The 23,631-nt window shown below is 45.7% G+C and overlaps 1 protein-coding gene across 1 annotated transcript in view; it reads left to right on the plus strand.

Moving 5' to 3' along the window:
- The first annotated feature begins 419 nt into the window (after window positions 1-419).
- The window catches only part of LOC140206182 (cytochrome P450 2C23-like), a 46,214-nt gene continuing 23,002 nt past the window's right edge, over window positions 420-23,631 (plus strand). The window contains exons 1-4 of the mRNA XM_072274465.1: window positions 420-471; window positions 755-957; window positions 10,965-11,127; window positions 23,094-23,243. Coding sequence (XP_072130566.1) covers window positions 775-957; window positions 10,965-11,127; window positions 23,094-23,243 — 496 coding nt within the window. The 5' untranslated portion in view covers window positions 420-471; window positions 755-774. The remainder of the gene's footprint in view (window positions 472-754; window positions 958-10,964; window positions 11,128-23,093; window positions 23,244-23,631) is intronic.

Below are 23,631 nucleotides of genomic sequence, written 5' to 3' on the forward strand. Positions count from 1 at the left end.
TGGAATGAACAATGCGACCATGCTTCTGACCCGCATGTCTGGATGTAACTATTTCCAGCGCTAAAAACCCAACTAAAACTCTCTCTACCAGCATGTTAGAGAGGGTGCAACTTCGACGTGTTACCGTGAAAAAAAAATACAAAAAGTAACCTAAGTTAAAAAGTAAGAATCCTATCGGAACGGCTGTAACAGGGCTGCATGCACGACGGGCGCATGCTGAGGGATTTAAAGATGTTCACCCTCTCAACCCCAGATACATTGATGTCAATCGAAGCCTGTCTCTCCACTGCAGCTGCTGGTGAACGTGCAAAACATGCCTCATATTCTGGTGATAACATTAATTTGAACTTTCAACTTTACAATGGAATTTAAGTCAGACGGAATGCATAGAATGAATACATTCCAACGATGGCCGGAGGAATTCTCAGCAGCTTGCGGTCTGGTTTACCGAGCTTTTACCTGACAATGAAGGTGATTCGGAATTGTCAGCCTTTTGAAAATCATTTCAATTCTCGATAGTTTTATTTGTTGAGAACATTACTCACGCCCACTGACATGAGGCCGCGTCAGAACTCCGAAGGGCGGTCCATAATGAGACTTACTCAAATGTATAAAAGTTGTCAGTGCGGATGGCAGTGTGAACTTCAATCGGGACTTTAACTGCCCTTAATTTAAGGGTAGTTTACTGTTTGAATCTGGTGAACGTGGTACAACTGTGAATTTTGAGATACAGCCTCTCTTGCTTCTTTTTCAGAATCTGCGTACTCTGTCACCATGAGTTTTGGTGAACCGCTGACAACTTTGTTGGTTGTTTTACTGAGCGTCCTGCTTCTGGCGAGATTCTTTCAGAACAACCAGCGGCAGAAAGGCAGGCTTCCCCCGGGTCCCCCTGCCCTCCCGATCATCGGCAACCTATTCCAACTGGATTTGAAAGCACCCCACAAATCCCTCATCAAGGTAGGGACAATGTCTGTATATTTAAATTACACACAGAGAGAATTTGTTTCTTAAAAAAAACTTCCTCCCCGCGGGCAGCTTTCTTTGAGAAAGCCGCCGAAGCAGTTGCGTGAGGGCTGATTTTTAAAAAACTTAAATCACTGTATCAAATCACTAAGACGTCGCTATTATCAACACGCACAAAATGTTGGAGGAACTCAGCAGTCCAGGCAGCATCTATGGAAGAGTACAGTCGACTGTACTCCAGCATTTTGTGTGTGTTGCTCGTTTTTCCAGCATCTGCAGATTCTTTGTTTGTGACCTCTTTTGGAACCATTTATTAATATTTTGTAACAGTAATTTTGCACTGCACTGCTTCCGCAAACCAACAAATTTCTCGGCACTTATGGCCACGATGATACACCTGATTGTGATTCTGCAATCACCACGTTCAAAACTGCCGGGGACAGTTTACAGGCAGGATTCCTGTTCTCATTACTGCCAGTAATCGGAGCAGATAAAGCATTTTGGACAGCAAGCAAAGAAATGGCTCCTACAATTGTTCAACCGCTGTCTGGCAACATACAAGCTACCTAATATTTGGCAGAAGTCACATGTAATAGCACCATTAAAGCCCGGAAAAGATCCTTCAGATCCTAAGAGTTTTCGGCCTGTCTCACTGCTTTGCCACACCAATAAGCGGTTTGAACGCCTGATACACAATAGGATAGCACCAACTGTAGATGAGAAGGTCATTCCAGGGCAAGCTGGTTTCCGCCCCGGCAGATCAACAACAAGCCAACTGCTCAACCTCACACAATCTATCGAAGATGGTTTTGAGCAAGGGATGGTAACAGATTGTTTCTGTAGACATGTCAGCAGCTTACCATACAGTGAACCATAGACGTCTCCTCTGCAAGATCCTAGAGATGAGAGAAGATATTCACTTAACAGAGCTGTGAGAAAGCATGCTTCAGAATCGCCGGTTCTACGTTGAACTAGGTGGGTAATTGTTATATGGTTATATGGAAGCGCAGCAGGTGGCGTGTTCAGAAAAATGGTCTTCCTCAGGGAAGTGTGCTTTCACCGCTGCTGAGCAACATCTACACGAATGGTCAACCTATAGATGCTGTCACACGCCGTTTTATATATGCTGATGACTTATGCATCACTGCCCAAAGCACTGGTTTTAACGCCGTGGAGAAAACGCTTTCTGAGGCCCTGGAGGGACTAACATCCGACTATAAAGAAAACCACCTCCGCGCAAACCCATCAAAGATGCAAGTTTGAGCATTCCACCTCAGGAACCGTGAAGCCAAACGACAGTCTAAAGTGACCCGGTGTGGAGCAACAGTGACGCATTGCGAGCACCCTGTCTACTTAGGAGTCATCGTTGACAGGTGCCTCACTTTCAAGAACCACATCAATAAGACAAAGGCAAAAGTGAGCGCACGAAACAACATCCTGAATAAGCTCGCTAACACAAAATGTGGAGCAAGCTCGAAAACATGTCGAACTTGCTCTTTGCTATTCCACTGCCGAATACACCTGCCCTGCATGGGAAGGATCTGTTCATGCTAAGAAGATGGATGCCATTCTGAATGCAAGCTGCCGACTTATCACAGGTTGTTTGAAACCAACAAACACCAACAGCCCATATACCCTGACAGGTATCACTCCCCCTGATATAAGAAGAATGGTAGCCAGAAAGAAGGATGACTCTGTCAAACACCAGATGGGAGGCACCCTCTACATGGTCATACATCTACACCCAGCCGCCTGAAGTCAAGGAAGAGCTCGTGAACAGTGTTGTTCCATTACAATCAACCCCGTCTGAAGCCCGCATCACCTTGTGGAAAGACCGGCTCGCCAGTCTCAAACAACCCACAACGATGGAAATTCCACCGGGTGAAAGCCTTCCCCCAGGAGCTAGTTGCAACTGGGCAACCTGGAAGTGCCTCAGCAGATTTAGGACTGGTGTAGGTCGTTCAAAGGTGTCACTGAGCAAATGGGGATATGCAACCAGCCTGACAACTTGTGAATGTGGAACTGAGCCACAAACCATGCAACATCTCCTGCAATGCCCATCGCCAGAGGAATCCTGTACTGTTGCAGATCTTGCCGAATTCAACGACAAGGCGTAAAAATGTGTCCAGTTCTGGCTGGGCCATGTATACACTGTCCGTGGACACGGTAAGAAGAAGACTGCCAGTAGGTCCGGAAAGACATCCGAAAGGAAGTTTCTTTCCCTCTGCCATCAGATTTCCGAACAGTTCCTCATTATTAGCTGTCTTTCTGCACTATTGATTTATTTATTTAGATATTTTAGTGTAATGTTGGCGAGCATTCGTTCTATGATGACAGACGAGAAAAGCTCCTTTAACTCAACAGCCGTTTTTATTGAGACAAGCACGAAAAAACACCTACCGGGCGCTGTGACCCGGGCAGAAACCCCCCCTCAGTCATATACAGACGGGGGAGGTCATTATTTCACACCCCGGTTACAGTCAGTGCGACCCCCTACTGTAATGCCACGAAAGCATTTTGAAACAAGAACAGTAAATAGTGTTGGCCACTAGGAAAGCCTGGGGTGGGCTGTCGACCAAGCCCTCCCACCCCACGCTACCATATATGTATTATTTAATGATTGATTGATTAAGTTGCAGCGTGGAATAAGCCCATATAGCCCCTGGGGCCACCTGCCCAGCAATCTTCCGACAACCCGAAGGCACAATTTACAATGACCAATTAACCTACCAACCAGCAGGTCTGGACGGTGGGAGGAAACCGGAACACCCGGAGGAATTTAATCCGAGCCTAATCCTAATCACTTGGAGGAAACCCACGCGGTGACGGGGAGAATGTACAAACTCCTTACAGGCGGTGGCGGGAATTGAACCCGGGTCACCTGTCCTGTAGAGCGTTGTGCTGACCACTTGCTACTGTGCCAACCTATTGGTTCAACATTACATATAATATTTATATATAATTGATATTATATAATAATATATAATATACTTATGGTTTTCTGTAATTTATAGAAATTTTAATGCACTGGACTGCAGCCGCTAAACGACAAATTTCACAGCATGTGTCAGTCAGAATAAACCTGATTCTGAGGTGCAGGAGACTTTAAAGTTCAAAGTAAATTTATTATCAAAGTGCATATATGTCTGCATATATTGTACAACCCTGAGATTCATTTTCATGCAGGCATACTCAGCAAGCCTCTGGGATTGTAACTATAACAGGATCAGACAACAAACTGTGCAAATATAAATAAATGGCAATAAATAACGAGAACATGAGACAATGAGATAAAGAGTCCTTAGAGTGAGATCATTGGTTGTGGGAACATCTCAATGATGGGGCAAGTGAGTGTAGTTATCCCCTTTGATTCAAGAGCCTGATGATTAAGGGGTAGTAACTGTTCCTGAAGCTGGTGGGGGCTTAGAACTCGCACCTATACCTCTGCCTGATGGGGGCAGTGAGAAAAGAATATTATTTGTTTTGAGATACAGCACAGCAACATGCTCTCCCAGCCCAGTGAACCTGCACTATCCAATTACACTCCCGTGGCTAATTAACTCAACCCACATATTCTTTGGAATATGGGACAAAACCCACACGATTATGGGGAGAAGATACAAATGAGAATTGAACCTGGGCCGCTGGCATTGTAATAGTTGCGTGCTAACTGCTACACTACTGTGCCACTGATGAGACTGGCTTAGAAGAGCAACACACACAAAATGCTGGTGGAACTCAGCAAGTCAGGCAGCATCTGTGGAACGAAAGAAAGAGTTGATGTTTCGACCCAGGACATAAATATTGCCTGACCTGTTGAGTTCCTCCATCATTCTTTTTTAGATTATGAGACATTCAGTCCTCTTTTATTGTCATTTAGAAATGCATACATGCATTAAAAATGATACAATGTTTCTCCAGAGTGATATCACAGAAAACAGGACAAACCAAAGACTAACACTGACAGAACCACATAATTATAACATATAGTTACAGCAGTGCAAAGCAATACAGGTGTCCCCGCTTTTCGAACGTTCGCTTTACGAAACCTCGCTGTTATGAAAGACCTACATTAGTTACCTGTTTTCGCTAACAGAAGGTGTTTTCACTGTTACGAAAAAAAGCAGCACATGGAAAAAGCAGCGCGCGAAAAAGGTCAGCGCGTGATAAAAGGCAGCGCGTGCTCCGAGCAGCTGCTCCCCCCCTGGATTCGGAACGGCATTCTTGCCGGCATTGCTTAAACACGTGCCTGTGAGCAGCCGTTACCAAGATGAGTTCTAAGGTATCGGAAAAGCCTGAAAGAGCTCGTAAGGGTGTTACACTTAGCATAAAACTAGACATAATTAAGCATTTTGATCATGGTGAACGAAGCAAGGACAAAGTGAGTTTGGCTTGTGGAAGTTGATGAAGATGATGTTGAAGAGGTTTTGGTATCTCATGACCAAGAACTGATAGATGAAGAGCTGATACATTTGGAAGAGGAAAGAATAACAATCAAAACCGAATACAGTAGCGAATGGACCGAAAGTGAAGTCGTCCAAAACCTGAACATGAAGCAACTGCGTGAGATTTTCGCTGCAATGATAAAGTACGACTTTAATTTTGAAAGGGTACGTTGGTTTAGGGCATATTTGCAGGATGGTTTGAGTGCTTACAAAGAACTGTATGATAGAAAAATGCGCGAGGCTAAGCAGTCAAGCATACTGTCGTTTTTCAAGCCTTCCACATCAGCCACAGCAGACGACGAACCTTGACCTTTGACATCGAGGCAGTCAGACATAGTAGAAGATGACCCGCCTGCCCTGATGGACACAGACGACAATGACATGACACCCCAGTGTCCCACCATCCCAACCCCCGGGCCGCAGACTGATACATTGCTGCGGAGAATGCAGCAGTAGCCGGGAAGCACCCAGCGCACCTTGAAGAAAAAAAGCCAAAATAAACAAGCTAATTAATTAGGTACTGCCCGGCATGTAAATGTCGGCCCAGATCAGAGGTGATTGCCAATTGCGTCGCCTCTGATCTGGGCCAACATTTACGTGCCAGGCGGCACCTAATTAATTAGCTTGTTTGTTTCGGCTTTTTTCTTAAAGATGTGCTGGGTGCATTCCGGCCACCGCCGTATCCCTGCATTCTTCGCGGATCGGCATCAGTTCGCTGCCCGGAGGGTGGGGGGACTGCAACACCCCAACCTCCGACGACTCAGCCTAACACACCATCATCTGTGTGCTCGATGTCTTCCTGATTCCCGTAAGTGATATTACATTGTACATACATTATTTCTACTTTATATAGGTTATGTATTTTTAGGTGTTATTTGGTATGATTTGGCAGCTTCATAGCTTAAAGGTTACTGGAGAGAGTGCTTTTGCCAATGGTGCTTGTACCGTGTTTCTGCCGAGAGCGCTTGCGTGAGATTTTCGCTACGGAGAACAGTGCGGCAATGATTGTGGAAAAGTATTTCTACTTTATATAGGCTGTGTATTCATTGTATCATTCCTGTTTTTACTATATGTTACTGTTATTTTAGGTTTTATGTGTTATTTGGCATGATTTGGTAGATTATTTTTGGGTCTGCTCAAAAATTTTTTCCATATAAGTTAATGGTAATTGCTTCTTCACTTTACGACATTCTGGCTTACGAACTGTTTCATAGGAACGCTCTACCTTTGGATGGCGGGGGAAACCTGTACCATAATTTGATGAAGAACAAACCATGGGCACGGTAAAAAAAAGTCTCAAAGTTCCTGAGTTGATTGACTCCCAAGTCCCCGATAGTAGGCGGCAAAAGGGAGAAACTCCCTGCCATAAACCTCCAGGCACCGACATCTTGCCGATGCCTTGGAGGCAGCCGACACTGAGTCCTTCCGTCCGAAAATTTAGCCTCCAACCAGCCCCTCCGATACAGCCTCCTGAGCGCCATCTTCTGCTGAGCGCCTGCGACCTCGTTCCAGCCGCTGAAACAAGCAAAGCCAAGGATTCGGGGCCTTCTGCTCCGGAGATTTTGGTTACCACACAGTAGCAGCGGCAGCGAAGTGGACATTTCAGAAGTTTTCCACATGTTCCTCCATACTCTCACATCCGTCTCCATCAAATCAGAATTGTGCACGGTCCCCTACTTGACAGATAACAGATATTCATCACCAGAGAGGCCGCGTGCACTGCCGTTGCGTCGCCATCTTCTCCTCCTTTAGTGCATGTTGCTCTGGGTTTCCAACATTTGCAGACTTTCTTATGTTTATAGCTTAGAAGGGCATCTTGGTTAACATTTCAATGTGCTGTTACTGTATAACTCATGCTGAAGAGAGTAAAATTTACTTTTTTACAATAAACAATGGTCTGATGTCTGGATTACTTGGTGAAATGGTCTGAGTAAAGGTAAGTTTGACGTACCGGACAGCACGGGAACAGAACTCAGGTCGCTGATGCTATAACAGTGTTACACCAAATAGCGTGCTGTCCAAAGGAAAATTATCCCCAAAAAAGTTCAAAGTATAATTATTATCAAAGTATGTATACATTATACGACCTTGAGATTCATCTGTAACAGACAGTCACAAAACAAAGATATCCCAAAAGTACCTATTAAAAAAGATGGTCCAACACCCAATATGCAGAGAGGTAAAAAAAACCACAAATCATGCAAATAATAAAAGTCAGCAATTAGCATTCAGAGTGAAGACATGAAGCCTGGAGCAGGCCTCAGCCTCAGCCTCAGCTCAGCGCAGAGCCGAGTAAACATAACAGAGCAGTGTGCACATTCAGCCCGAGCCACATCTCTGGTCTGAACACGCTGCCTTCTGAACCCATTTGGATGTTTAAATCGTCCATACACTGGTTTGTTCTTCACTCTAGAGGGTTGAGGTGTGCGGGTGCGAGTGAGGTCGAGGGCATTCGAGCAGAAGTGGTCAGAGCGAGACTGAGGCATGTTTGAGACGGAGTGGGAGACTGAGTCGGACCAAGCGGAGCAGAGAGAAAAGTCAGAGTCAGGAAAGGTCAGGTTCGGCCTGAAACATGGCGGTGATGTCCAGACTCAGACCGTATCGCTGTGTTAGGGCCTGGGTCCTTGTGCGAAGAACGCTTGATGTTTGGATGATTTAAATGCCAGGCCAGATGGATTGAAAAGACAGGGTGTTGGGACCGAAGGCAAGAGTCGGGCCGGTTCAGCTCGCAGTTCCGCAACGTTTGCTCCACTCTCTGCTGCACTGAGATTGAGGCTGTGGGCCGGCTCTGGGCTTCCTGCCTGCAGGCTCTGAGACCTTTACTACACTATGTGCTGAACTGAGGCTGTGGGCCTGCTCCGGGTTTCATGTTTATGGACTCACTTTAGTTCTGAGTGAGTGCTGTTTGCTTGTTTTTGTTGTTCGCACGATTTGATTTTCTTTACCCCTCTCTGCATGTGCTTGTTGGATTTTTTAAAGTGGGTCCTTTTGGGCTTCTTGTTTTATGGCTGCATGTGTGGGCACGTGGCCAAGTGGTTAAGGCGTTCGACTAGCGACCTGAAGGTCGTGAGTTCGAGACCCAGCCGAGGGAACGTGTTGTGTCTTTGAGCAAGGGACTTAATCACACAGTGCTCTGCGACGACACTGGTGCCAAGCTAATACCCTTCCCTTGGACTACATCGGTGGCGTGGAGAGGGGAGACTTGCAGCATGGGCAACTGCCGGTCTTCCATACAACCTTGCCCAGGCCTGCGTCCTGGAGAGAGAGTGAAGACTTTCCAAGCACAGATCCATGGTCTTGCAAGACTAATGGATGCCTTTATATTTATATAAGGAGACGAACCTCAAAGTTGCATAATGTACACATACTTTGATGAAAAATGTACTTTGAACTTTGGAAACCCCAATGAATTTCTAGCCCATTGCTTTAACCATTCAATTGAAGGAGCAGAGGGTGGTGAGTGAAGGGAACAAGCTGCCAGAGGAAGTGGTTGAAACAGGTACAATTTGAGAAGCAGTTGGGTAGATACATGGAGGGGTGGAGCTTGTGCCAAATGCAGGAAATTGAGACCATCAGGGTGGGCACCATACTGCACTATATTGCTCTATGATTTTTATACTCATTGTCACCCTGCGTGCACCGGCAAGTAGTCAGACTGCGAAGACTTGTTTTCAGATGTTCAGGCTATAAATTCTGGAACTGAACATCAGTACCAGATTTTATTATCACTGACATATGCCATGAAATTTGTTGTGGCAGCGGTACAGTGTAAGAAATAAAAATTACTCACTCATTCATTTTGTGCTGTGTTGTAGGACGTGGATGATCATGGTCTTCTCCACGACCTTGACTGTTGTTGGCAAATTTTTCTACAGAAGCTGTTCGCCATTGCCTTCTACTGGGCAATGTCTTTACAAGAAGGGTGATTTCTTCTCTTCCCCCAAGTCTTTATCAATACCCTTCAGAAATTGTCTGGTTGTCTGCCTGGTGACAGTGGTCACAGATCGGGCTTAGAAGACCTTCCACCAGCTGCTGCCATGGCTTCTGTGACCCTGATTGCGGGGGCCAGGGGTGGATAAGTAGGTGCTACACCTTCCTCAAGAGTGACCTGCAGGCTAGCGGAGGGATTGAGTGCCAAAAAAAAGAAATAGTGGCAAAGAGGAATAGTGAGATGATGTTCTTGGACAGTACAGAAATCTGATGGTGGATTCCTGTACCTCATCCCTGATGGTGGTAATGAGAAGGGAGTCTTTAATGATAGACACCGCCTTCTTGAGGTATTGACTTTTGAAGATGTCCTCCAAGGTGGGAAGGCTAGTACCCATAATGGAGGAATAAGAAGAGGGCGTGTCCCAGATGGCAAGAGTCCTTCATGATGGATGCCAGCATCTAGGGTATCAACTTTTGAGGGGTGGGAAGGCTAGCGCCCATGATGAAGGAATGAGAAGAGGGTATGTCCAGTATTGTGTGGGTCCTTAATGACGGATGCTGCCTTCTGGAGATATCAATTTTTGAGGATGTTAATGTCTCCTCTGAGAGACACAGAACTTTGGTCATCAGTTCTGATAGTTCCAGTAGTTCATTGGGTAGCTCTGCATCACTTTGAGATACAAGAGCTTGCAGATGCTTGTATCCAGAGGATCTCAGTGGGTCACAGAGTGTCTGTGGAGGGAACTGGACAGTGAATGTTTCAAATTGAGAACCTTCATGTGGACTGTCCATTTCCTTCACAGATACTACCTGACCTACTGATTTCCTCCAGCCATTTGTTCATTCTCTCCGAGACTGTGTGAGTTTCCTCCGGGTGTTCCATTTCCCTCCCACACATTCCAAAGGCGTACGGGTTAGTAGTTGTGGGCGTGCTATGTTAGCACCAGAAGCATGGTGACAGTTGCGATCTGCCCCCAGCACATCCTTGTAATGCGTTGGTCAGATTTCATATGAACTTATTCAACACATGTACATCGAAACATTAATATTTAGACACATATGCATGGCTAGGGTCCGTAAGACTTTTGCACAGTACTGCAGTGATTTTACGTATTGCACTGTATTGCTGCCGCAAAAAGAGAAGAAATTTCATGATATATGTGAGCGCTGATAACCTTGTTCTGATATAGGTCTTTATTGTGGACTGGGAGTGGGAAAGAGGAGTCGCGGTTGGGAAGAGGGGAGGGATTGGGAAGCACCAGAGAAACATTCTATCATAATCAGTAAAACGATTGTTTGGAACCAGATCGCCTTGCCTGGGGTCTCAAGGCAGGATGCGTCTACACCCACGCCAACCCCTGCTCCTGGCACTCCTTCTCTGCCACCTGTCCCACACCCGTCCCAGGGCACTCTACCCTCACCATTCCCAACATACTTTTCTCCGGCCAGTTTTACAAACTCGTCGTCCGCTCCCTATTGACAAATAGAGTTCTGTGCCTAAAGCCGTTTGGTCTCTGAAAGGAAAATTGTTATGGGTCTTAACTCTCCTCCAGCTAAATTGATTGACGAACATCGTATGGAGTGTAACATGTTAAAAAACAATATACATTCATTGTATCACCACAGCTGAGTGAACAGTATGGCCCCGTGTTCACCTTCTGGTTCAGCAGCTTCCCTGCGGTGGTGGTGTGTGGTGCCGAGGCTATAAGAGAGGCTCTTATTGGCCATGGGCATGACTTCAGCGGCCGATATCTCGTACCCGTCATGGAAAGAATCTCTGACGGCTATGGTAAGAGAATTTTTAATTTAACTCGAGTTATTTTGTTGCTGCTTCTGATCTCTTGAAATCCGAATATTTTTGTTATTTATACATTTAGGGTTGTTAATGCTGCTGAAAGAGATGGCACTTGTTTGTTGTTCTTAGTCACAATTTTAATTTATTATTTAGAAATAACAGTGTGGAACAGGAACTTCAGGCTCAAGGAGCCGCACAGCCCAGATACTGGGCTAATCACAGGACAATTTACAATGACCAATTAATAGGGTCGTAGAAATGTACAGCACAAAACAGGCCCTTTGACCCTTCTAGTCCATGCTGACCTATTTAAACTGCCTATTCGCACTTGTACCTGGACCGTAGCCCTCAGTACCCCTACCACACATGTACCTATCCAAAGTTCTTTTAAACACTCAAATTGAGCTTGTGTGCACCACTTGTGCTGGCAACTTATGCCACGCTCTCCTGACTCTGCGTGAAGAAGTTTCCCCTCATGTTCCCCTTAAACTTTTCACCTTTCACCCTTAAGCAATGATTGTAGTCCCACCGAAGTTCAGTGGAAAAAGTCCACTTCGAGTTTTTCTGTCTATACCCTTCATAATTTTGTATATCTCTATTAAATCTCCTCTCAATCTTCTACATTTCAAAGAATAAATCCTAACCTATTGAATCTTTCCATATAACTCAGGTCCTCCAATTCTGGCAACATCCTTGTAAATTTTCTCTAGACTTGTTCAATCATATTTATATCTTTACTGTAGGTAGGTAACCAAAACTCTACACAGTACTCCAAATTAGGCCTCAACAACATCTTATTCAACTTCAACATGACATCCAATCTCCTGCACTCAGTACTTTGATTTATGAAGGCTAATATGCCAAAAGCTTTCTTTACAACCCTCTCTACATTTGCCACCATTTTAGATGAATTCTCAGCTCCCTCTGTTCTGCTAACCTCCTACCCCATATATCTTCAGACTGTGGGAGAAAACCAGAGCAGCCGGTGGAAACCCAAGGCATTGAGAAGATAGCGCTGAGTATCCTGTACGCTGATGTTACTTCCACGATGCTGCCTGAGAAGAGTGTTCCAGGATTTAGAACGTGACAATGAACGTGGGTATCGTGGTTGAGATACCTCTCTACCAAAGGAGGTGTAAGGGATGGGAGCCGTGGGAGCAGGTGGTGGAAGTCAATGAGCAGCTGGTGCATATCACAAGTCCTGGTTATGCGATCACTGACACCAGGCAGACAATCTCCAAAGAATATTGATCATGGTTGGGGTCACCCATTTTCTGAAGACAATGCCCAGAAGAAGGTAATAACAACCAGTTCTGCAGAAAAGATTTCCAAAACGCTTATGGTCAAGGGACCAGGATTGCCTATATCAGCGGTCTCCAAATACTGGGCCGCGGACCGGTACCGGGCAACAGAGCATGCGCTACCGGGCCGCGAGGAAACGATATAGATTTGACGATATGAGTCAGCTGCACCTTTCCTCATTCCCTGTCACGCCCACTGTTGAGCCATTACGCATGCGAGGTCATTACGTGTCCATGTCAGCGCGGGAAGGAGATCAACTTCTCGAGCTTGCAAATGATGGCGAGCTGAAAAGTCTGTTTGACATAACATCTCTGCCGGCAATCCGGATCAAAGTCGAGGCTAAATATCCTGAGATAGCCACGGAAGCACTGAAAACGTTGCTTCCATTTCCAACGTATCTCTGCAATGAATGCAACGAAAACTAAATTGCGGAATAGACTGGACATAAGGAACCCCGTTCGAGTATCACTGTATCCCATCACCCCTCGTTAGGACCGTCTTGAGCCCAGGGCTCCCACTGATTCAGCGATATTGGTGTGTTGCAATGATTTTATATGTTCATAGGGGGAAATATGTGCTGTGTTCAATATCCAAACGTTACTTAAAATGTTATGATGCTATTGACTTGTATAACCATATAACAATTATAGCACGGAAGCAGGCCATCTCTACCCTTCTAGTCCGTGCCGAACACTACCCTCACCTCGTCCCACCGACCTGCACTAGGCCTATAACCCTCCATTCCTTTCCTGTCCATATAACTATCCAATTTAACTTTAAGTGATAATATTGAACCTGCCTCTACCACTTCCGGAAGTTCAACACTTCCCTGTTCTCCCTGATAATTGACTTTTCGCTATATTCATGCGAGGAAAATATGTGCTGTATGTTTAATATTAAATTTGTTAGATAAACCCTTTTAGAAATGAAATTGAGTGTATTAGCCATTTATCACCGATATTCTGGTCGTGATTAACCACCCCCCCGGCAACAGAATCGCCAAAAACGATTTGTAGAAAAATAATCGGCACGTGCACGCATGCGAAAGTCACACATGCGCACTGATCCCCGCGCAGGGCTTCATGGTCATTGTAGTCTTTTTTGGGTAAACCCAACGTATTTGACTGCAACTCTTGTCCGTTGCCAAACCTACCCACACCCCCACCACCCCCCCCCCCCCCGCAGTCGGCTGGGCCGGTCCGCAAGAATATTGTCAATATGAAACCGGTCCGCAGTGCAAAAAAGGTTGGGGACCCCTGGCCTATATCACATAAAATGTCACATAATGATGATGTTGATGAGGGAAAACTGATATATTTCCAATGATTTGTGCAATGAATAGAAGGACACTAGGGAGTGTGGTGGAACAGAAGGACTTCAGATTCAGATTCATCGCGTGAACATTGAAACATACCGTTAAATGCGTAATTGGTGTTAACAGCCAATATGCCCAAAGATGGACTGGGGACAACCTGAGTGTTGCCACACATTCTGACTCCAGCATAACATACCCACAATGTTCAGCAGAACGACAAAACTAGACACCAGCAAAATGTGCCCTAGGAGTACAAAGAATCCTGATAAAGGGTCTCGGTCCAAAATGTCTACTATTTATTCCTTTCCATAGATGCTGCCTGACCTGCTGAGTTCCCTCAGCATTTTGTGTGTGTGTGTTGTTCTGGATTTGCAGGTCTGCAGATTTTCTCTTGTCCATCTAGGAGTACAAGTCACAGTTCGTTGAAAGCTGCATCACAGATGGACAGGTTAGTGAAAAAAGTTCAAAATTCAAACTGATTCTGGACTGAGGCCAGTAAGTGAAGAAATTGAGGATTCACTTGGTGCAGTTTCTTCAACAACATCTCACAGTATTTGCAGTAGTTGTGTCTAGTGCTGCCCCAAATTCAAAGATCAAAGTAAATTTATTATCAAAGTACATACTTGTCAGCCTGATTGTTAAGGAGTAATACCTATTCCTGAAACAACAGGAATTCTGCAGATGCTGGAAATTCAAACAACACACATCAAAGTTGCTGGTGAACGCAGCAGGCCAGGCAGCATCTCTAGGAAGAGGTGCAGTCGACGTTTCAGGCCGAGACCCTTTCTTTCTCTCACTCTCCTTTCTCTCCCTCTGTCCTTCTGAATACCCCTTGCCCATCCTCTGGTTCCCCCCCACCCCCATCTTTCTCCCCAGACCTCCTGTCCCATGATCCTCTCATATCCCCTTTGCCAATCACCTGTCCAGCTCTTGGCTCCATCCCTCCCCCTCCTGTCTTCTCCTATCATTTTGGATCTCCCCCTCCCCCTCCCACTTTCAAATCTCTTACTCACTCTTCCTTCAGTTAGTCCTGACGAAGGGTCTCGGCCCGAAATGTCGACTGTACCTCTTCCTAGAGATGCTGCCTGGCCTGCTGCGTTCACCAGCAACTTTGATATCTATTCCTGAACCCGGTGGAGTGAGTCCTAAGGCTCACACACTGGCCTTCATTAGTCAGGTAATTGTAGGAGTTGGGATATTGTAATGGACTGGGTTGATCAGACCCATAAGACCCAAAACAATTCAAGTGCCTAGGAGATGTGATAATGAGCATACAAGCACAACAAAGTAACCTAAGCCTAATATATTATCATAAAATAGAAAGCACAAATAAACCACTCGAAATACTATGTAATAAGTTGCAAAGACTTCCACAAAGATTTCAGGGCTCACGATTCTTAGTCACCACTTGATTATCGCTGTTGTTGGGAGAATCCGAATTCCAACTTGTGAAACCACCCGATTGCAATTTCCTTGGTCTAGCTGAAGTCCCACTAACTGAGGGAAAGGTCTTCCAATAAATAGGGGCTCCACAAGTTTAGAGAAAGGCACAGAGATAGACAAACTCTTCAATTGTTTATTCTCATGCCACTAAATCAGCATGGTTTTGATCAGAGTTTCATAAGCTTTGAGACACATAGAGATAGATGAACTCTTTGGTCTTTTGTTCTCATGTGTTGGTGCCTGAGGCCAGGAAAGAATTCAGCTAAAATTTGACATTAACAAACCTACAGTGTTTAACTTGTACAGGCACTTTACATGCTGCGAGCTCACAAAGAGTTAAAGTGTCACTTTGAACTGTTTAGATTTTCATCCAGTATTTTACAAAATTTGAAACAACAGATATTATATCACAGATGTATAAGTTGTTAGTGTTGCCACACTTGGAGGACAGTGTATAGTTTTGGTCACCTTGTTCTTGCAAAGACACGTTTCAACTGGAAAGAATGTAGAGAATCGTTATGGGATATGTCCAGGACTAGAGGGCTTGAGTAGGGGGAGAGAGTAACCAGGCTAGGTTTTATTCTTTGGAGCACTGGAGAATGAGAGGAGACCCTATGGAACAGAAAACAAAATGTTCAAAATTGTGAGAGGCATAAAGAGTGGATGGTAAAAGACTTTTCTCCAGGGTAGGGGAGCCAAAAAATGTGGGTTAAAGGTTTAGGGTGAGAAGGGAGGAGAGAGAGAAATTTAAAAAGGTTCTAAGAGCAACCTCTTCATGCAGAGTGTGTGGAATGAGTTCCCAGTGGATGTGGTCGAGGCAGGTACAGTCGTATCATCCAAGAAACACTTGGATAGATACACGGAGGTTGGTGCCAGGGAACACGGGTCAAACACAAGAAATTGGGACTATCTGTGTGGACAATGTGCTCAGCATGGACTGTTTGGACCAAATGGCCTGTATCCATGCTGTACTGCTCTACAGTATTTAAGTAAGGGCAGTGTGTGACTCTAGTGGTTCAAAGTTTCAGTTTAATATCAGAGAATGTATACAGTATACAACCTGAAACTCTTTCTCTTCACAGACATCCACAAAACAGAAAAAAATCCCAAAGAACAAAAGACAGGAAAATATTAAAACCTCAAAGCCCCTTCCCTCACTTGCTTCAGCAAAAGTATAAACCCCACACCACTCACCTTGCCAGCAATAGGCTTTAGCTGGTTGAAGCTGTGACAATGTTAAATCTTCAACTACTGTCCATCTTAAATGTATTTTTTATAACTGCAAGATCCTGCTGGACTTTAAGAACTTAGTGCTGCAGGTGTGCCCCATCAGTGAGTTGCTGGTTGGTGGAGACACTGAAGGAGCTGGACTTGCTGCAGAATGTGATGCTGCTTGCATCAGAGAGGCTTTGGAGGAGTTGGTGAGTGAAGGGGGTGTACAGTGATCACAAGACCCTTTTGGACATTGTTCATGTGAAATGCTGCAAGTCCGATTCACTGATTTATTGGGAGACGGCAGGGGCAGACGGCCGAGCAGCTGCTTGGCCCTGGTCATAGTGAGGACTAGGCCTCAGACTGCGGTGTCACCTGTTTTACAGCTGCTCGCAGAGAGGCGTTAGAGCTGGGGGGGGGGAGTGGGGCAGTTTGAAGCGGTTACCAGGCTGGAGAGGCGTTAGAGCTGTGGGGGGGGCGCCAGTTTGGAGCAGTTACCAGGCTGGAGAGGCGTTGAGCTGGGGGGGGGGGGAAGGAGGGGGGGCAGTTTGCAGCGGTTACCATGCTGGAGAGGTGTTGAGCTGGGGGGGGGTGGAGGAGAGGGGGGCAGTTTGCAGTGGTTACCAGGCTGGAGAGGTGTTGAGCTGGTCGGGGGGGGGTGGAGGGAGAGGGGGGCAGTTTGGAGCGGTTACCATGCTGGAGAGGCGTTGAGCTGGGGGGGGGGTGGAGGAGAGGGGGGCAGTTTGCAGTGGTTACCAGGCTGGAGAGGTGTTGAGCTGGTCGGGGGGGGGTGGAGGGAGAGGGGGGCAGTTTGGAGCGGTTACCATGCTGGAGAGGCGTTGAGCTGGGGGGGGGGTGGAGGAGAGGGGGGCAGTTTGCAGTGGTTACCAGGCTGGAGAGGTGTTGAGCTGGTCGGGGGGGGGTGGAGGGAGAGGGGGGCAGTTTGGAGCGGTTACCATGCTGGAGAGGCGTTGAGCTGGGGGGGGGGGTAGGAGAGGGGGGCAGTTTGGAGCGGTTACCATGCTGAAGAGGCGTTGAGCTGGTGGTGGGGGGGGGGTGGAGGGAGAGGGGGGCAGCTTGGAGCGGTTACCAGGCTGGAGACGCGTTGAGCTGGGGGTGGGGGAGGAGAGGGGGGCAGTTTGGAGCAGTTACCAGGCTGGAGAGCCATTGAACTGCTGTGGGGGAGGGGGAGGGGACAGCTTGGAGTGGTTACCAGGCTGGAGAGGCGTTGAGCTGGGTGGGGGAGAGGGGGGCAGTTTGGAGCGGTTACCAGGCTGGGTTGGTGCTGCCCCCCAGTGTTCATTTGGCAGAAGAGAAGCTCCATTGTGGTTGCTGATTTCTGTGGCATTCATGGACTCTGTGTCTTTGGACCTGGGAAGGAAACTAGTGCACCCGTAGGAAACCCACACAGTCACGGAGAGAATGTATAAACTCCTTACATGCGGTGGCCGGAATCCAATCTGGGTTGCCTCTACTCTAAAGTGTTGTGCTAACCACTATGCTACTGTGCTGTCCCATAATTAGACTATAAGGCATGGGAGCAGAATTGGGCCATTTGGCTCAACAAGTCTCCTCCACCATTCCATCATGGCTGATTTAAATATACCCAAGGAGTTGGTCTCCACAGCCACCAGTGGCAGCAAATTGCACAGATTCACCACCCTCTGGCTAAAGAAAATCCTCCTCATCTCTGTTCTAAATTATGTCCATCTATTCTGAGGCTGTATCCTCTGGTTCCAGACTCTCCAACCATAGGAAACATCCTCTCCACATCCACGCTGACTTGGCCTTTCAATATTCCACAGGTTTCAATGAGATTCCCCCCTCATTCTAATGAGGACAGGCCCACAGCCATCAAATGCTCCTCTAACCCTTTCATTCCCACTTCCTTGGGTAGGCAACTTGCTGAGTCAGCATGGATAAGATGGGCTTTCAACCTATATAACCCTAGGATTTTACTTTGGTTCTGTCTTCACTTACTTTGGTTCTGTCTTCACTAAGGAGGACATAAATAATCTTCCAGAAGTAGTAGGGGACAGAGGGTCCAGTGAGATGGAGGAACTGAGCGAAATACATGTTAGTAGGGAAGTGGTGTTAGGTAAATTGAAGGGATTGAAGGCAGATAAATCCCCAGGGCCAGATGGTCTGCATCCCAGGGTGCTTAAGGAAGTAGCCCAAGAAATAGTGGATGCATTAGTGATAATTTTTCAAAACTCGTTAGATTCTGGACTAGTTCCTGAGGATTGGAGGGTGGCTAATGTAACTCCACTTTTTAAAAAAGGAGGGAGAGAGAAACCGGGGAATTATAGACCGGTTAGCCTAACGTCAGTGGTGGGGAAACTGCTGGAGTCAGTTATCAAGGATGTGATAACAGCACATTTGGAAAGCGGTGAAATGATCGGACAAAGTCAGCATGGATTTGTGAAAGGAAAATCATGTCTGACGAATCTCATAGAATTTTTTGAGGATGTAACTAGTAGAGTGGATAGGGGAGAACCAGTGGATGTGGTATATTTGGATTTTCAGAAGGCTTTTGACAAGGTCCCACACAGGAGATTAGTGTGCAAACTTAAAGCACACGGTACTGGGGGTAAGGTATTGGTGTGGGTGGAGAGTTGGTTAGCAGACAGGAAGCAAAGAGTGGGAATAAACGGGACCTTTTCAGAATGGCAGGCGGTGACTAGTGGGGTACCGCAAGGCTCAGTGCTGGGACCCCAGTTGTTTACAATATATATTAATGACTTGGATGAGGGAATTAAATGCAGCATCTCCAAGTTTGCGGATGACACGAAGCTGGGTGGCAGTGTTAGCTGTGAGGAGGATGCCAAGAGGATGCAGGGTGACTTGGATAGGTTGGGTGAGTGGGCAAATTCATGGCAGATGCAATTTAATGTGGATAAATGTGAAGTTATCCACTTTGGTGGCAAAAATAGGAAAACAGATTATTATCTGAATGGTGGCCAATTAGGAAAAGGGGAGGTGCAATGAGACCTGGGTGTCATTATACACCAGTCATTGAAAGTGGGCATGCAGGTACAGCAGGCGGTGAAAAAGGCGAATGGTATGCTGGCATTTATAGCGAGAAGATTTGAGTACAGGAGCAGGGAGGTACTACTGCAGTTGTACAAGGCCTTGGTGAGACCACACCTGGAGTATTGTGTGCAGCTTTGGTCCCCTAATCTGAGGAAAGACATCCTTGCCATAGAGGGAGTACAGAGAAGGTTCACCAGATTGATCCCTGGGATGGCAGGACTTTCATATGAAGAAAGACTGGATGAACTGGGCTTGTACTCGTTGGAATTTAGAAGATTGAGGGGGGATCTGATTGAAACGTATAAGATCCTAAAGGGATTGGACAGGCTAGATGCAGGAAGATTGTTCCCGATGTTGGGGAAGTCCAGAACGAGGGGTCACAGTTTGAGGATAGAGGGGAAGCCTTTTAGGACCGAGATTAGGAAAAACTTCTTCACGCAGAGGGTGGTAAATCTGTGGAATTCTCTGCCACAGGAAACAGTTGAGGCCAGTTCATTGGCATATTTAAGAGGGAGTTAGATATGGCCCTTGTGGCTACGGGGATCAGGGGGTATGGAGGGAAGGCTGGAGCGGTGTTCTGAGTTGGATGATCAGCCATGATCATAATAAATGGCGGTGCAGGCTCGAAGGGCCGAATGGCCTACTCCTGCACCTATTTTCTATGTTTCTATGTTTCTATAATCCCAGAATCTAGGATGAGGAAATCAGCTCCACTTCATTCAGTGAAGTTGGATCACTCTACAAAACCAAACTGTCACCAACTAAACCCTTGATACAATCTCCATTCCCAATAACAATTCTATCAGGATCAGAATCGGGTTTAATGTCATTGACAATTGTGAAATTTGTTGTTTTGTGACAGAGCAGGAGTCACACTGCGGGCAGTTATGAAATTGACCTTAAACTTACTCACGACATTTCCTCCAGTGACCCAGAAATCACGTTACACATTCTACCAAGCTGGCATCTATTTGATGAGGCAACTGTATCATATCCGAAACTCTCCCAGTATAGGTAACATCCTCTTCGTGTCAACACAGTCTAGGCCTTTCGATATTCGGTAGGTTTCAATGAGACTATAAGACATAGGAGCAGAATCAGGCTGTTCAGCCCATCGAGTCTGCTTTGTCATTCCGTCATGACGGATGTATTATCCCTCTGAACCACATTCTCTTGCCTTCTCGCCATAACCTTTGGTGCCCTGACTAACCAAGAATGTATTAACCTCTGCTGTAGAACATTAGAAAGTTCTTGACAAAAACAGGCCATTTGGCCCAACAAAGCTTGCCAAATTCCTATTCACATATTGTGCTGAAATAACCACCGAGTTTAAATTTGGAAGTCTCTAAGGTACTACTCTCAACTACTACTAGGTAGCTTGTTCCATGTGTCCACAACTCGCTGTGTAAAGAAATGTTTCCTGATGTTAGTCTGAAATCTCCCTTTAACCAGTCTCCACCTGTTACCCTGTGTCCTCATTGATGGTTAATTTTGAAGTAGCAGCTGGACTGCTGTCCACCTTACTCATAATCTTAATGATAATGAACACTTCTGTCATGTCTCCTCTCATTCTACGTCTACTGAGACGAAAAAGATTTAATTCTTTCAAACTTTCTGAATAGCTCATACCCTGCAGAGCTGGAATGAGTCTCATCGTCCTTCTCTGAACTATCTCCAGTCCCTTTACATCCCTCACAAATTAGGGAGACCAAGACTGTATGCAGCACTCAAGGTGTGGCCTCACAAACACATTATACAGCTTAAGGAGAACATTTCTAGACGCAAACCCCACTGAGCGCATTATATACCCAACAATCTATTAGCCTTCCTAATCACTTCTGTGCATTGTCTAGATCATGATGAGTCTACCAGGACGTCCAAAACTTTCTCAAACCGTGCACTTTCTAACTCAAGAACCCCCACTGTATATTTATATCTAATATTTCTACTTCCTATATGTAATATTTTACATGTACTTACATTAAATTTCATCTGCCATTTATCTGCCCAAATCTGGATTTTGTTCAGATCGAACTGTATTGATTCTGCTGCCTGAATGTTATCAGTCCATCTCCCTCATTTTATGTCATCTGCAAACTCTATTAGTTTATTTGTTATGTGCTTATCCAAATCTTTAATACAAATTAAGTCAGTAGCAGCTCCAAAACTGATCCCTGCTGAACCCCACTTTTAACATCTAGGTGTGAAAATGATCCTCTCACCACAACTCCTCCTTTTCTGCACTCATTCACACACCTTACCCTGAATTCCTACTTCCTGTAATTTGATTATTAACCTCTCATCAAGTACCTTGTCAAAAGCCTTCTGAAAGTTGAAGTAAATGATATCAACTGCTCCATTGTTATCATAAATTTTAGTTGCCTCTTTAAAGAAAAAGCACTCCAGCGTGTGGTGAAGACTGCCCAGCGGATCATTGGGTGTATTTAAGGCAGAGATTGATAGGTATCTGAGTAGCCAGGGCATCAAAGGTTATGGTGAGAAGGCGGGGGAGTGGGACTAAATGGGCGAATGGATCAGCTCATGATAAAATAGTGGAGCAGACTTGATGGGCCGAATAGCTGACTTCTGCTCCTTTGTCTTATGGTCTTATGGTCTAAACCTATGCCCCTCTAACCTACACCATGATTTGAGCCACACGTTAAATCTTCTAATCTGCTCCATTTTAGCTGGACTGGTACCTTTGAATATATTATTGTCTGTGGCAACAAATTCCACAGATTCGCCCCTCTCTGGCTAAAGAAATTGCTCATCATCTCTGTTCTAAGGGACATCCTTCTATTCTGAGGCTGTGACCTCTGGTCCTAAACTCCCCCAATATAGGCAACGTCATTACCATGGGTGGCATGGTAGTGTAGTTGTTAGCACAATGCTTCACAGCACCAACGATCCAGTTTCAATTCTCATCACAAACTGTAAGGAGTTTGTACATTCTCCCCATGACTGCGTATGTTTTCCCCAGGTGCTCCTGTTTCCTCACACAGTCCAAAGATGGTCTTGAGTTGGTAGGTTAATTGGTCATTGTAAATTGCCCTGTGATCAGGCTAGGGTTAAGTCGGGAGATTGCTGGGTGATGTGGCTGGAAGAGCTGAAAGGGCCTATTCTGCATCGTATTTCAATAAATAAATAGATAAATCTTCTCCACGTCCCTTCTAGGCCTGGTTTCACTGAGAACCACCCCCCGCCTCATTCTTCTAAACTCCAACAAGTTCAGGCCCAGGGTTATCAAATGCACCTCAAACATTATCCCTAAAATTCCTGAGATCATCCAGCATCAAGTGCAGTGCTAGAGTTATCAAATGATCTTCATACATTAACCGTTTAACTTATGAGATAATTCTTGTGAACCTCTGCAACTCTTTTACGGTTCCTTTTTGTTCGTCTTGTGATATCTAATCAGTGAAACCTTGGACTGTGTTTGGTGACCAGGAACACCAGCTGATTTAACTGTGGAATTCTATCGTAGCAATTCCTACCTAGAAGAACAAGCACTGGGATGAGGAGCTTAGAACATCTTGGCAGTTGTGAAGAAGGGTAAGGAATAAATTGGGAAACTGGTTAAGTAGGTTAAGAAACTGGGCACCAGAATATAGACAATCTCGTCCCAAGGGACGTTAACCTGAGGTCTCTCTTGCAGGAATTAACTTCAGCAGTGGCGAGAGATGGAAGCAGCTTCGGAGATTCACTCTCAGCACCTTGAAGAATTTTGGAATGGGGAAAAAGAGCATTGAGGAGAGGATTCAGGAGGAAGCCCAGTTTCTGGTCACAAGCTTCAGGGATAAGAAAGGTTTGTCACTACAGCATTAGAGAACCTGCCTTCTCCCCGTACTCCTTCATGCCCTGACTAATCAAGAATCTATCCACCTTTGTCTTAAATATACCCAATTACCTGGCCTCCACAGCTACCTGTGGCAACGAATTCCACAGACTCACCACCCTCTGGCTAAAAAAAATTCCTTCTCATCTCTGTTCTAACAGGATGCCCCTGCATTCTGAGGTTGTGTCCTCTGGTCCCAGACTCTTGCCCGACTCCCCACCACAGGAAACATCCTCTCCCCATCCACTCTCTCGAGGCTTTTCAACGTTCCGTAGGTTTCAATGAGGTCACCCCGGTTCTTCTGAATCCCAATGGGTACAGGTTCAGAGGCAGTAAACGGCTTTCGTACGATAGGACC

This window comes from Mobula birostris, chromosome 12 (genome assembly GCF_030028105.1).
Source record: "Mobula birostris isolate sMobBir1 chromosome 12, sMobBir1.hap1, whole genome shotgun sequence".
Classification (NCBI taxonomy): Eukaryota; Metazoa; Chordata; class Chondrichthyes; order Myliobatiformes; family Myliobatidae; genus Mobula; species Mobula birostris.